Source organism: Chiloscyllium plagiosum, chromosome 12 (genome assembly GCF_004010195.1).
Source record: "Chiloscyllium plagiosum isolate BGI_BamShark_2017 chromosome 12, ASM401019v2, whole genome shotgun sequence".
NCBI lineage: Eukaryota > Metazoa > Chordata > Chondrichthyes > Orectolobiformes > Hemiscylliidae > Chiloscyllium > Chiloscyllium plagiosum.
Genome location: NC_057721.1, coordinates 8432529 through 8448509, shown reverse-complemented (window position 1 = coordinate 8448509; position 15981 = coordinate 8432529). Strand labels below are relative to the sequence as shown.

General features: G+C 38.4%; 1 protein-coding gene across 1 annotated transcript in view; it reads left to right on the top strand.

The window, feature by feature from the left end:
* Window positions 1–13356, top strand: part of LOC122555483 (RCC1 and BTB domain-containing protein 1-like) — a 29662-nt gene extending 16306 nt beyond the window's left edge. The window contains exons 7-11 of the mRNA XM_043701509.1: window positions 931–1121; window positions 1888–2014; window positions 2110–2261; window positions 10713–10843; window positions 11179–13356. Coding sequence (XP_043557444.1) covers window positions 931–1121; window positions 1888–2014; window positions 2110–2261; window positions 10713–10843; window positions 11179–11319 — 742 coding nt within the window. The 3' untranslated portion in view covers window positions 11320–13356. The remainder of the gene's footprint in view (window positions 1–930; window positions 1122–1887; window positions 2015–2109; window positions 2262–10712; window positions 10844–11178) is intronic.
* The last annotated feature ends 2625 nt before the right edge of the window (window positions 13357–15981 follow it).

Genomic DNA, 15981 nt, shown 5'->3' with positions numbered 1-15981 from the left:
TTACAAATTGAAATAAAGGAAATTAATGGGAGATTAAATTGATTCTAATACATCTGGATTATAAAGTTTATTCTTGTTTAATCATGTCTGTCAGGATCCAGTATTAATGATTACTTAAATCAAAAATATTAATCTGGGAATTAGAGTCATAGAATCATAGATCTTCAGGAAATGCAATCTTCTCTTTGTGCACAATTAGTGAAACTTATTAATTGATACAGAATGTATTTAAACATGTACATTTTTAAAATTTCCTCCATTTGTTCACATCAATTTCAATACTATTTGCTGCTATAGACTTATTCTCTCAAAATATTTTGCAGAGAATAGCATTGGCATTTTTGTCTCATTTGAGGGAGTTTTATTGAAAATTCATCAATTTGAAACATTAACTCTATCCATCCCTCTACTGATGTTGCTAGACCTGCTGAGTATTTCCAATACTTCCTTCTATTTCAGATTTACCAAATCCATTGTTTGTTTTTGTTTCTGTTGTGCTGTTTGTTGTATGACGCACAGATAAATGGAATGTTGTTGCCATTGTGCAGGATGTGCTGTTATCAGGCAAAATGATTTGTGTTCATCTTTGAAGCCCTTCATTTCATTTTGCCCTATTCCCTGAGAGCAAATAGTGTTCTAGGACTGATGTTTAGGTCACAGCCTTGACTAGATATTGGAAATAAATTTAGATGATTGGCAGTCCTTAAACTTAAACGCAAGGAAAATAGCATTACCTGCAATTATGTCAAGATGCAACCAATCTAGTCGTTTAAAATTAAATGTACAGTTGAACTGCATGTGGAGTGGAACATGGCAATGCAGCCTCAGCTCAACTATAAACATAGACTAACCTAGCAGAAAACACTTGCCTGCAACGTGCTGCACCTTATCAATGCCCTAGCATCTCTTTTCCTTGGTTTCTATCTGTAGGATTGTGGAGATTGCTGCTTGCCATTTCACTCACACCTCAGCTGTGAAGACCCAGGGTGGCCAAGTCTACATGTGGGGATACTGCCGGGGCCAGTCGGTAACCCTCCCACGTCTCACTCACTTCTCTTGCACAGATGACGTGTTTGCCTGCTTTGCGTCTCCAGCAGTTACATGGCGCTTCCTGTCCATAGGTAAGTTCATGCTGAATCAGTGATTGTCCACACACAAAAAACTGACATGATTTAATTTGAAGTGTAAACTAACTGAGTTATCTCTTGAACTTGCATTTTATTTTTGTTCTAGTAACAATATTTTTGAATTACTATAAGCAAATGACTATTTCGATTGTTAATTAAATCACAGAATCTTGCAGCAGAGAAAGAGGTTATTCAGCCTGTTGTCCCTGTTAGTTAGAAGAGCTATCTAATTAATGCCATTTTCCCCTATTGCTTACTGTAGCTCTGTATATTTTTTTCCTTTTTCAAGTAAATATCCAATTTGCTTCTGAAAACTGCAGTTGAATCTGCTTCTTGTGCACTTTGTGGTGCATTCCAAACCACCACCACTGATTGCAGTAAATATTTTTGTGTCTCTTCTCCCACTTTAATTCTTTTGCTAATTTTCTTAAATCTGTGTCCAATGGTTATTGACTGTTCTTATTCACACTAATTATATTATAGATATAATTTAAAATCGACAGTAGCAATTAGGTTTCCGATTTCTGTTTCTTCCTTTTCCAGTAGTTGTTTACACATGTTAACAATGTTTTCCCTATCCCTGCACTCCATCTCCATGTAACGTAACTTTCGTTCCAAGATGAATTTTCAGTACAACTGGAAGCCCCAAAACAGGTAGCATGTCCTCTGATTGAACCTGTCAATGGCACAATTTATCTGGTTAGGACGTTTGTGTGTTCCAGAACAACTGCTTTTACCACTTGATTTCCACTCTCTGTAGAACAAGATGATCACCTAACTGTAGCCCAGTCTCTGCACAAGGAGTTTGATAGCTTGGAAACATCAGATTTAAAGTTCTGTGTGGAAGGAAAATTAATTCACGTTCATAAAGCTGTTTTGAAAATAAGGTACTGCTTTCAAAATGTTGTCAATTAGTATTTTCTGGGAATCAAATTTAATAAAAATGAATTTATGGTAAAATTAATTTATTTCTTACCACCAGGTGTGAACATTTTCGAACTATGTTTCAATCCTACTGGAGTGAAGATGAAAAAGAAGTGATTGAGATTGACCAGTTTAGCTATTCAGTATACCGTGCCTTTCTAGAATACTTGTACACAGACTGTGTAAATCTTCCTCCTGAGGATGCAATAGGTACTGTATGTAATTTGCCTCTCTTTGTACTGACGAGTCTTGTAAAGAATGTTTCGTATCCTTGCTGTGTTCCATCATCCTGATACAGCAAGGACAGATCATTTGCTCACCGATTTCTGCCATACATTGAGCCATTACCATCACTTTGCCTTTGTTTTTTTTTGTTTTGGGAGTGCTCTAGGACATATGGTTGCCAACAGTACATTTTGAAATGGAGTATAATTGTCCAGTTGCACACACAAGGATCATATAATTGTCATCAAATTCAATTTAATCAATATTTTAAAAACATGGTTTGTGAATGTGCAGCACTCCCTTAGTATTGCACTTAAGACTGGAACCAAAATGTTGACATTTTTGTATAGGATGTATAGATGAGTTTTCTCCCATGAAGTACAGAGTTTCCCAAGTGAAAACTCAAACACTGTTTCATCTCCTTGGGTAGTAGATTTTAAAAAAAGTACTCTACAGGGCGGCACGGTGGCTCAATAGTTAGCACTGCTGCCTCACAGCGCCAGGGATCCGGGTTCGATTCCAGGCCACTGTCTGTGTGGAGTTTGCACATTCTCCCCATGTCTGCGTGGGTTTCCTCTGGGTGCTCCGGTTTCCTCCCACAATCCAAAGATGTGCAGATCAGGTGAATTGGCAATACTAAGTTGCCCATAGTGTTAGGTGCATTAGAGGGGTAAATATAGGGGAATGGGTTTGGGTGAGACCCTCTTCTGAGGGTCGGTGTGGACTTGTTGGGCCAAATGACCTGTTTCCAGACTGTAGGGAGTCTAATCTTAAAAAAAAAAGTCTAATCTACTGCCTGAGGTTGACTATTTGTGCATAAAGGTTGAGAAGGTGAGGACTGCAGATGCTGGAGATCAGAGCTGAAAAATGTGTTGCTGGAAAAGCGCAGCAGGTCAGGCAGCATCCAAGGAACAGGAGAATCGACGTTTCGGGCATAAGCCCTTTTTCAGGATTCCTTATGCCCGAAACGTCGATTCTCCTGCTCCTTGGATGCTGCCTGACCTGCTGCGCTTTTCCAGCAACACATTTTTCAGCAATTTGTGCATAAAGGTCAGTCTGTGGATTGATATCACTGCATATCTGCTGTTCACCTGCTTATGGTTACTATTATTTCTTCAAATATAGAGAAGTTCCTTGTTTGAATTGCTGACAGTCTTACTTTTCATTGCTGTTGTTATCCTAATGGTAGGTCACTAAACCTGCACAGTAGATTCTGATTGACAACTCGTTCTGACGCATGCTCCTTTAATGATGAAAGAGAAAATCTAGGGTAAGAAAAGATAACAATAACAACAAAAACAGTAGCACTAGAGATTGAGAAATACCTCAGGATCAGATGGTTTCCAACCTAGAATATTTAAATGTAGTAAGCTGTAACTGTAATCTTTCAAAGTCTCTTGATTCAAGAGCCATACCTTTTAGATTGGGAAAATTGTGCATGTCACTACTATTTAAGGAGGGAGAAAGAAACCAGTGAATCATGATCAGTCAGGCTAACATCTAATGACAAAGGATATGTAGAGGCTGTAAGTGATTGAACATTTTCAGCATGGATTTATAATGGGTAAGTCGTATCTGGATTAGGGTGGTGCTGGAAAAGCACAGCAGGTCAGGCAGCATCCAAGGAGCAGGAACATCGACGTTTCGGGCAAAAGCCCTTCATCAGGAATAGAGCTTTATTCCGGATGAAGGGCTTTTGCCCGAAACGTCGATTTTTCCTGCTCCTTGGATGCTGCCTGACCTGCTGTGCTTTTCCAGCACCACTCTAATCCAGACTCTGGTTTCCAGCATCTGCAGTCCTCGTTTTTACTTAATGGGTAAGTCGTGCCTGACTGAAGCTGATTGAAAGATGTTTAAAGTAGTAGACAGGAAAATGTTTGCAGAGTTGTTAATCTGGATTTCCAAATGTAATTTGGTAAAGTTCCTTAGAAATGTTAAAGCTGAAACTTGTGAAATACTACACACTTTATTGACCTGATTAGCAAATTGCATGTGTAGCTGGAGACAAAGTAGAGATAATTAACATTGAGTACATGTGACTGATGTGTTGGGGCCAAGGCAATTCACCACGTTTATTAATACCATATACCTGTACTCACGTAAAACGTAAAAGTTGACCCTCTATTTTTGGCCAAAAGAACTGGAATTTTCCATATTTCTTGTCTAAAAGTCAACCCTAATTCTTCACAGATAACAGATCACAATTGTGAGTCAAAGTATTATCCTGTACATAAATGTTACAATGAGGGAATGAATTTTTTTTTTCATGCTATTATATGTTTTGATGTACAATTCACACCAATTTGTCTTGAAAGTTTAAGATGCATCAGGTCAGAGTCGGGTGACAACTTCCCTTTGTGTACAGCTCAGCTGAGCTCAATTCCCCTGGAGCATTCGTGAAATATACTTAGTTGAGGTTTTGAAACTTCATTATTTTGTGTAAAAATGCCCTCCAAAACACACACAATATACAGTAGAGTTTAAACTGAAAGTTATTGAAGTTGCAGAGAAGACAAATAATTGTCTAGCAGCAAGAGAATTGTGTGTTTCGGAGAAACCTGAGTGGCTGGAGAAAGCTATCAAACCAACTTCAGACAATGCCAAAATGAAAGTGTGCCCACAGAGCTAAACTTATCAAGTGGCCACATTTGGAGAAAAACGTTGCTGAGTGTGTACTTGAAAATCTTCAAAATAGAAAATATGTTAGTCGTGAAACCATCCAAATCCATGCACAAAACACACCAAAAAAGGATGGAATTTCACATTTTAGGGCAAGTGCTGGACAAGGTTCATGAGAAGGCATGATTTAGTACTTCAGCAGAGAACTAACACTGCACAGTTGCTTGCTGAACTAGAAAATAAGTTAATAAAGTTTCACTGGTTTGTTATCAGAAATTGACAGAAGGAAGGCTGCATGCATTAGAAACATGGATGAAGTACCCATTACTCTTGACATGCCAGAGAAACAAACTGTGAACCAAAAATAATACTAATGATATGATATTTTGGACTGTAGCATGAATTTCAGCCCCTCAAAGTCTATGTAATAGTCGACCCCATGAATGTAACCTTAAAAAATAGTCTAAAAAGTTTGACTTTTACATGAGTATATATGGTAGTTTGGATGATGGGATGGATGTCTAAAGATTAAAGCCCTTTATTTTTAGGAATAAGATTATGAAAACAGTTCAACATGTCAAGGTTGATAGAAATTTGGATGACTTTTCCAAAAATGATAAGTGGTGATATTAAATTGGAGATTACAAATTATTGTTAGCCAGAGGTATCAAGGAATGTGGGGGAAAGGCTGCAATTTGTTTACCTATCGCCGGTGATCTAGCTGAATGGTTAGTCCTGTTTCCTGTGTTAAATTTGCACATGGCAAAATCCTAAATTGCATAGCAAATTCAAGGAGCATCCAGTTAATCTGCTCTTAGGTGGAAAAATGATGATGAGTACATTGTTTAATGTTCTGTTCTCTTTACCTCCATCTGAACAGTTGACAGGTAGAACCTTCGTGTAATCCAAAAAGCAGCAATTCTGCATTTTCTCAGTACTAGAGCATAGAACACTAAATAATACAGCACAGAAACAGGCCATTTGGCCACCAGGTCTGTGCTGACCATGATGTCATTCTAAACTACTCCCACCTGCCAGTATTAGGTGCTTATTCTTCTATTCCTGCCTGTTCATGTGTCTTTCCAAATGGCTGTTAAACATTGCCATTCTATCTCCTTTTACTACATCCCTTGGTGGTGTGGTGCAGGCACCTACCACCCTCTGCATTTAAAAAAAAACCTGCTGTCTCCTTTAAGCTTTCACTCTCACCTTAAATTTAGACCCTCTAGTATTTGACATTTTTACCCAGGGAAAAAGACTGACAATCCACCCTATCCATGCCTCTCATAATTTTATGTATTTGTATCAGGTTGCCCCTCAATCTCCCAATGCTTTAGCAAAAACATTACAAATTTATCCAACCTCTTCTTATAGCACGTACACTCCAATCCAGGCACAGTGCTGGTAACCCTTTTTTGTTCACCATTCTAAAGTTAATCTGTAACATGACTTGTCAACTTTTATACTCAATGCCTCAATCGATGAAGGCAAGCATACCGTGTGTCTTCTTTACCACCTTATCCGCTTGTGTTGCCACTTTCAGCGAGCCATGTACTTGCACCCTAAAAGTTTGCTGTCTATAAATGCTCCTAAGGGTCCTGCCATTTTCTGTATACATTTCTGCTGCAATTGACCTCTGACAATGCATCACCTTACACATTTCCAGATTAAACTTCATCTGCCATTTCTTCGCTGAACTTTCCAACTGATTGATAACCTGCTGTATCCTTTTGATAACCCTCCTCAGTATCCACAACTCTACAAGTTTTGTGTTGTCTGAAAACTTACTAAACACACCATCTATATTTTCATCCAAGTCATTTTTATATATGTTACAAACAACAGAGGTCCCAGCAGTGATCCTTGCAGAATACCACTGGTCACAGACCTATATTCAGAAAAACACTCCTCCATAACTACTGTCTTCTATGACCAAGCCAATTTTGTATCCAGATTACTGACTCACTGTAGATCCCACATGACTTAATCTTCTGGACCAGCCTGTCAAGGGACCTTGTCAAATGCTTTTGTAAAGTCGTGTAGAACAAAATCAATTTCCCTACCCTCATCAATCTTTGTCACTTCCTCAAAAAATCTCAATTAAATTTGTGAGACAAGACCTCTCCCACACATTCTTTTCCAAATACTAGTAAATCCTATCCCTAAGAATAGTCTCCAATAATTTTCCTACTACTGATGTAAGGCTTATTGGCCTATAATTTCTTGGATTATCCTGTTGCCTTTCTTAAAGAAAGGAACAGAATTGGTATTCTTTACCAATTTTCAAGACACCCAACACCACCTTAAAATGAGCATGCTGTAGAAAATCAACATAACTCTCCCTAATCATGCTCTTCTCTCTGAATACTGATGCGAAGGACTCATTTAAAGACCTCATCCACTTCCTCGGACACCACACACACGTTCCTCTTTTGGAGGCTCGGTTGTTAGCACTGCAGTCTCACAGTGCCAGGGTTCTGAGTTCAATTCCAGTCTCGAGTGACTGTGTGGAGTTTGCGCATTCTGCCTGTGTCTGCATGACTTTCCTCCGGGTTTCCTCCCATGGTCCAAAGATGTGCAGGTTAGATGAATTGGCTAAGCTAAATTGCCCATAGTGTTCAGAGATATGTAGGCTAGGTGCATTAGTCAGAGGAAATGTAGAGTAATAGGGGAATGGGTCTGGGGTGGGTTACTCTTCGTAGGGTTGGTGTGGATTTGTTGGGCCAAATGGCCTATTTTCACACTGTAGGGATTCTATGACAGGACCATCCCTTTCCCTAGCTACCCTCTTGCTCCTAATATACATTTTAATGCTATGGGATTCTCCTAATCGAACCTACCAAAGGCATTTCATAGTCCCTATTAGCTCTCTTAAACAAGGAATTAAGTTTTTTCATGCTTCCTTTATATTCCTCAAGGGCTTTGTCTGATCTCAGTTTCCTAAATCTTACATATGCTTCCTTTTAATATTTGACTGAACTTTCAATATCTCTTTTTATCCCTGTCCTTTCATCCTCACAGGAACATGCTGGTCCCGAACTCTGATCAACGGGCCTTTAACAGACTCCAACACATCAGATATGGATTTACCTCAAATAGCCGCCCCAATCTAATTTCTCCAGTTCCTGCGAAATAATTGTTGTAATTATCCTTTCCCAATTTAGCACTGTCACCTGAGGACCAATCTTATCCTTATAACTATCTTAAACCTTATGGAATTATGATCACAGTTTCCAAATTGCTCATTTCCCAGTACAAGGTCTTGTCCAGCCCCTTCCTTATTTAGACTACATATTGTTTATAGAAACCTTAGTAAATGTATATCACAAATTCTGACTCATGTAAGCCCAAGCCCAAAGGCAGTCCCAGTCAATTTTGGGAAAGTTAAAATCACCTACAACAACAACTGTGTTGTCTTTACATCTTTCCATGATCTGTATGCATATCTGGATGAGCCCTTCATGATGTCCTCTCTTAGTGCAATTGTGACATTTTCAATCAGTAATGGAACTCCTCCATCCATTTCACATCCTCCCTCTTTCACACCTGGAACGTTGATCTACCAGTCCAGCCCTTCTCTTAACCAAGTGTTGGACTATAACCTAGTGTTGTGTGATTTTTAACAAAGACTTAATAGCCATCTTGGTTTGTTCAATATGTAAGTCGTCTGACCCTTTGATATTTTCACTATAAATTCTGTGTCGGACATTTCCTCACTCACTAGCTGCCTGAGGAAGGAGCAGGGAAGGAAAATTTGTAGTTTCGAATAAACCTGTTGGACATAACCCGGTGTTGTGATTTTTAACTCTTGTCCACCCCAGTCCAACACCGGCACCTTCATAATACAGGAAATTCACTGAGGACAGTCATTCTAATCAGATTGATAATTTATCAAACAATTTGTCAGTTGCAGCCATGCTAACAACTGCGCCACGGTGCCATTTCATATTTTTTTGTTCTGGATTTACCGTTTCCAACCAATTCTTAAATGTTGCTTCTTTACACTTGAGATGTTGAAATTTTTTCCCTTTAACCTTTAATGCATCTTATATTTGGAATTATTCTGTTATACAGTTTCTGGAATTGCAGCATGTTCCTACATGCAGGAGGCTGTTAGACCATTAATGTCTGTGCCAGATCTGAGTGTTTTGAATAAGCGCCAATCTCCTCCCTTTTCCTGTAACTCTGTGCAATATTTCTAATTAAATAATCATCTAATGTCCTCTTAAATGCCTCGATTCAAGTTGATTCCACCATATTTTCAGGCAGGGCGTACCAGATCCTAATTACTTACTGTGTGAAATGTTTTTTCTCAGCTCACATTGGCTTAACACTGTAAAACAGTGCCTTCTAGCTTTTGATCCTTTTAACAGCAGGAACAGCTTCTTCCTACCGACTCTGTCCAGACCCCTCATGATTCTGAAAACATCTCAAATCTTCCCTAAACCTTTTCACCAAGGAAAGGAGTGCAATTTCTGCAACTTTACCTCATGTATGAAGTTTGTCATTCCTGGAACCATTCTCATAAGTCACTTATCCACCTTCTCCACTCAATTCACATCCTTTCTGAAGTGTGGTACCCAGAATTGTACACACTACTCCACCATATAAACTCAGCATAACCTCACTGTTTTTGTATCATGTCCCAATTAATAAAGCCTAGACTACTGAATGTTTTACCAGCTCTACATGCTTGACACCTTTAGTGACCTATGCACATATACACTCAGATCTTTTTGCTTTTACATGCTCTTTGGAATGGTACCCTTTTATACTATCTTACCATGTTCTTTGTACCAAAAAAATCATCTCACACTTCTCCAAATCAACTTTCATCTGCCATCATCAGCTCTCTTCATCACCCTATTAATGTCTTTTGAAGTTCTCCCTTGTTCTTTTTCCAGTTCTCTCAGAATTTGTGTAATCTGCAAACTTGTCCCTTACATAACAGGATCTAGATAACTATATACAACAGGAAAAATAAACATCCCAATTGGCATACTCCACTAAACATTTCCTCCAGCCTGAACTATTCCTATTAACCTTTGCTGTTTAGTATCCTTGTTGCTTTTGTCCCTTTATTCCATTTCCTGTAACATTTTTCAAGTCTGTATGGCACAGTATCAAATGCTTTATGTACTTCACATCAAGAGCCTGACTCTCTTCAGCCCTCTGATACCGGTAGGCTGTTGTTCTGAATGCAATCAATAATACTTGTTTCTAGCTGTCCTTTTCATAACCACTATCCCAGTTAAAGTTCCCTGTTAGTCTTTGCAGCTTGTCATAATTTCCTTTTTAATTCTGAGATGTAGCTAAATGGATCCTTTCCTGGAACATCCTTTCTCCAGTACTGAAGTGCTCTTCTTGAACAAAAATGCCATGCCAAATTGCCCTCCTATCTTATTTGAACACTTTGTAACCAGGATATTTAACACCCAGATTTGCCCAAGTGAGTATTCTGCATTTGCATACATGCACTTCCACAATCTCAGGGCTCATGGCGTTGAGATAGTAGTACGATCACTTGAATGTGAGGCTTTTTATTGTTTGCCCATTTAAATTGCTGTAACTGGTTATATTTGTCATTTCTTACTAAGTAAGAAAGTTGTTTCACTGTCTCCTCTTTCCTATGCAACTGGGTTGGTAGGAATGAGTGTTATGATTGTTGTTCAACTTGTTAACATGGAAGTGACATTTAATATTTGACCTAACAAGGTAGTATCGTACAATTTGATTTCACTTGCATTGGCTTTTAAAGTTCTGTTTTTGTTTGAGCCTTTCACATCTTGAAATCACATCCAAATTTATTTTTTGCAGGGCTTCTGGATCTAGCTACTTCTTACTGTGAAAATAAAGTGAAGAAACTCTGCCAAGAGATCATTAAAAGAGGAATTACTGTGGAGAATGCTTTCCTATTGCTGTCAGCAGCTGTCCGTTATGATGCAAAGGTTAAAAGTCATGAAATGCTTTCTGATTTAATCTAATCTGATATTATGATTGATTAATTGATTGTTCTAACAATGACTGTGAAACAGTTTTCTATGAACTCTTAATTTGCACCAGAGTTGTTAGAATCTGCTGTGTACTGGACACTGACATCTTTATCTACCTTCTACCTCTGGCCCATTTCCCCACTCCCCAACTTCTCCTCCCTCCTTCCCTGTCTCACCTTCCCCACTCCCCACCTCACTTTCCCTCTTTCCATTCCCCTTTCCTTCTCTCCTTCCTTCCCACCCACCCACCCCAAGAAATATTAACATGAAATTTCTTCTTTTGTGTGTAGGATTTAGAAGAATTTTGCTTCAAATTTTGTATGAATCATTTGACTGCAGTCACCGACACTGATGCATTTTGGCAAATGGATGGAGCTCTCTTGAAAGAATTCATTGTAAAAGCAAGCAAGTGTGGAGCTTTCAGAAACTGAACGGATGAGGTAGATCTTTTCCTGTGACAATATATGAGAAAACTTCATTTTCAATGGGAAATTGATCCAACTTTGGAATATTCGAACTTGCTCATCTCTAACTTATACTATTGCCAGTGTGATTTGTGAGCAATGGGATGTTCATCAAGTTTCAACAGCGGTTTTGAACATTCTGGACTACAATTGTAGCTCATTTCTTGGCTGCAGTTCATTTCCTGGATGTAAATTTCTGATCAATTGTGCAGCAAGTAAATGTTAAAATATTATCATGTATATGGTTTTTACTAAATTACTGTCTAGAGAATGGAGTTGTTCCTTATTTTGGTAATTGTGAGATAATGACTCTCATTTTGAATTTGGGATCCAAATTTCTGTTAAACTTTGAGAAAAAATTGTGACATGGCCTGGACTATAAGTTCCTTACTTTTTAATTGAAGTTTGAAAAGATTCTATGGATAGAATGCCCAGGGTCCACTTTTGTTAGTGGGTTTTGATGATATCTTGTAAATGTAAGAATTTCTCACTTTAAACTGTACTCTTGCAACTCCTGTCACATATTTCTTTCCAACATATTGGGAATATGTTAGTTTGTTTACCTGGTATTAAGTCTTATTATCAATGACTTGTAGGGAAGAAAATTACCACAAACATTACTGTACTTGTGAGATTGAATTCATTTTAAAATGAATTCAATCTGTTTTCAAAAGGCCATTCAAGTAGTGCCAGTTACAAACAAACTTGCTTTGTGGATTTATTTGGGCTACAAGTATATTATTATTAAACACTACAAGTTGTTACTTTTTTAAAAAAAAAACTTCTGGACTTCTTTTCAGATATTGGTGCACTGCGCTAGAACACAAGCAAAGCTGCTACGATTATTCCTTTTGTAGTTCAGAGACCTGGCTTTTCTTGCTGTCCTACATTTGCGCGCAAACATCTTACTTTTTACTGGATCTGCAGAAGGGATATGTTTGTGCACAAATTGGCAGAAAAGACATATTTTGTACTGGCTTCAAAGGCTAGTTAGTGGATATGAATTCTAAAATATTCCAAGCACAAATCTATTTCCAATTTTTCTGCTACTCTTTCTGGATCAAGATGGATATTTAACTGTCTCAACTTGTTATTCAATACACTGCACAGTGTGTGTTACCTTGCTGCATTTTTAAGGGAAAACTGCCTGATTTAATCTCCTGTGCATGCCATTTAAATCTGCAGATAATTATGTAGTATTACAAAGTCCTTACTGCTTTCTCCACACATAAAATGATGTCTCAATTAGCTATGTTTCTAACCACAAAAAGGAAATATGGATACTCTACCTGCTTAGTGTTTTAAGCCAAGTAGGCACAAAGAAATACAGAAGGTCACAGAATCCTAGCAGTCTAGCATGAGCAGCACAATGTACGGAGACACTTCTGTGATAATGACCGATGTTTATTATACACAAAGGCTTGATTCATTCGTCAAACCCGGCTTGTTACTTACCCTTCTGTATGAGACCACTGCTTTTCCAGGTCACCAGTACTAATGTGCTCAGTTTTCCAGCTGCTTTTATGATCTCAGCATAAACATGATGACGACAGTTGTACTTAAGAGAGTGATTTGACAGTCTAAGGAGCACCCCATTGGGAACATTAAAACACACCTGGCTCAAACACAATTTTTGCCTAAGGGCAAAAAATTTGAAGGGAATCGATGTTGGATTGTATCTTAATGCTTGAATTTTAGTGAACAAGTTCACCCTGCCACACAGATTTTCATCCTAGATACTGTTTGAAAATACCTTTTGTGAATTAGTGAGATTTAAATTTAGTACAATTATTCAGACTGTTTCAAAATGTCAGCCACTTAGAACAGTCACATTTCAGAATAATTTAAGATGGGAAATGTAGGATAGGACAAACAGCAGAAACTAATTCCAATGGGTGCTCTCAGAATGACCTGAGCTTTACCACTGATCTAGTTAGTTATTGTTAATTCCAATTTTCCATACTTGGTACTGACAAATAAAGCAAGTACAATAAAAGTTTTATGTATCCAGACACATGGAAGGTGCTCAGTTTACCTTCAGGAGAAAATGAGTAATTTGTATACAGTTATCATATTCTTATGAATTGGAAATCACATCTGAAAGTTTAGTGCAACAATGTGGTAGTGAAATGTGGTACCTTAGGAAAAGAAATAAACAATTGCTCCTGGCAGAATTGATGTACTTAAGGTGTTATCACTGTTTCTGGTGTGTCAAAGCCCAAAAACCATGAACAACAGAAAACAAAATGCTTGTAAATCTGAAACTAAAATAGACAATAAGGAAATCATATCAGCATCTGTAGAGAGAACAACATGCTAAAGTTTGTGTGGACCTTTCGGAGGCACTGAAAACTGTTTCACAAGAACAGCATTTGAAAAGGAACAGATGAAGGTAAGAGAAAAGCACAAACGTAAATAGTAACTCTATACTATTTGAGTAGAGAATGAGATGGGTAACTAGCTTATAAGTTCAATGAGCACACAAGATAATTTAAGCTTTTAAACTGTAAGGCACACAGTCTTCTATTTTACACAAAATAACTTAAGCTTTTATGATGGTGCCATAATGGCGAATGACATTTGGCTAGTAAACCAAAGACTTTGTGCTTTGGGAGACATTTGTTTTTAAGAAATTTTAAATTAATTAATAAATATGTAAATAGCAACAAAACTATCATTTTGTTGTAAAACCTGGCTTGCTCATGCCCATTGGTGAAGAAATCTATCCTCCTTTCCTAGGCTAGTCTACACATAACTGTCAGCCAAGAGGAATGTGGTTGTCTCTTAACTATCCTATGAGGTGGTCGAGGAGGCCATTTCATTTGAGGACAAGTAGAGATTGGCTACAATTGAAGGCTTTACCAGCTGCACCTACCACCCACAAAAGGATAAAGGAAGAAGAGAGACAATTAAAAGCTTTGTGAGGTGTAAAGAACGCAAAGCTTAGGAGGTCATCAATCAGATAGTGGAAATAAAAGAAAAACACATGGTTGACACAATTGATCCACCCATACGCTTAGCGTGGCAACAGTGAGAGGTGGGCTATGTTGGGAGTAAAACAACTTTATTGGACAAAGGCAATATAACATATATTATAAAAGTTAGTTTTATTTTTTAAACATTGATTGATCAGAAAACACATCCTTAACTATTAGCCTCTCTTAGAAGACTGTGCCTTACAGTTTACGAATGGTCTTCATATTTTACAGTGCAATATAATCTTAAACAAGCTACTTTAAACAGAAGTCTGTAACAAGAGGAAATATGTTCCAACACATCACCAAACGTGGTGATCAGTCACTTAAGTGCACCGTCATGAAGCTGCACAGTCTTTTACAGAAATTTATGACACAGCAGAAATAATGAAACCAAACCAAGCTGTCGAAATGCAGAACATAACTTGAAAAAATCTGAACACAAAATGCAACGTCTCATCCCGTTTCTCTACATGATCTGTCACAAAGATTCCATCTTGAGAAATTGTGCCTCACAATTGCTTTCTTAAGAACTGTAAAAGTCATTTTACCAGATTACTCTCTCAATAGAGAGCTCAGACTTTCTCACCTTGTTATAAACAAACATCTAAGCAAATACTCCTGGTTGATATGTTCAACAATCAAATAACACTGCTTTCACTGAACTTTCCTAAGTACTCATTTCTAGGAGATTGAGTCATGGAGGTATACAGCGTGGAATCAGGCCACTCGACCTACTCGTCCATGCCGACCACGTTTCCTAAACTGAACTGGTCTCATTTACCTGCATTTGGCCCATATCCCTCTATTATCCATGTAGCAGTCCAAGTATCTTTTAAATTTTGTACTTACCTCTGGCACCTCGTTCCATATACGCACCACCCTCCATGTGAAAACGTTGCCCCTCAGGTCCCTTTTAAATCTTACCTCTCTCATCTCAAACCTATGCCCTCCAGTTTTGGACTCTCCTACCCTAGGAAAAATACCATGGCTGTTCACCTTACCTATGCCTTTAATGATTTATAATCCTCAATGCAGTCACCCCTCAGCCTCCCAAGCTCCAGGGAAACGTCTTAGCCTCACCTTATAACTCAAACCTTGCAGTCTCAGTAACCTCTTTGCTCCCTTTCCAGTTTAAAAACATTGTTCCTACATCAGGGCAACCAGAATTGTACACAGTAATCCAAATGTGGTCTTAACAATGTCTTGTAAAGCAGTAACATGATATCCCAATTCCTATACTCAATGCTGACCAACGAAGGCAAGTGTGCCAAACACCACATAAAACCGAAAGAATGGAGGATGCTGTAAATCAAACAAAAATGGACATTGCTGCAGAAGGTCAGCAAGACAGCACAGTGGCTCAGTGGTTCTCACTGCTGCCTCACAACGCCAGGGACCCGGGTTTGATGCCAGCCTCGGGTGACTGTGTGGAGTTTGCACATTCTCCCCCTGTCTGCATAGGTTTCCTCCGGGTGCTCCAGTTTCCTTCCACAATCCACAGATGTTCAGGCCAGGTGAATTGGCCATGGTAAATTGCCCATAGTTTCAGGGATGTGTAGGTTAGGTACATTAGTCAGGGTAAATGTAGAGTGATAGAGTAGAGGAATGGGTCTGGGTGGGTTACTGTTTGGAGGGTCGATGGGACTTGTTG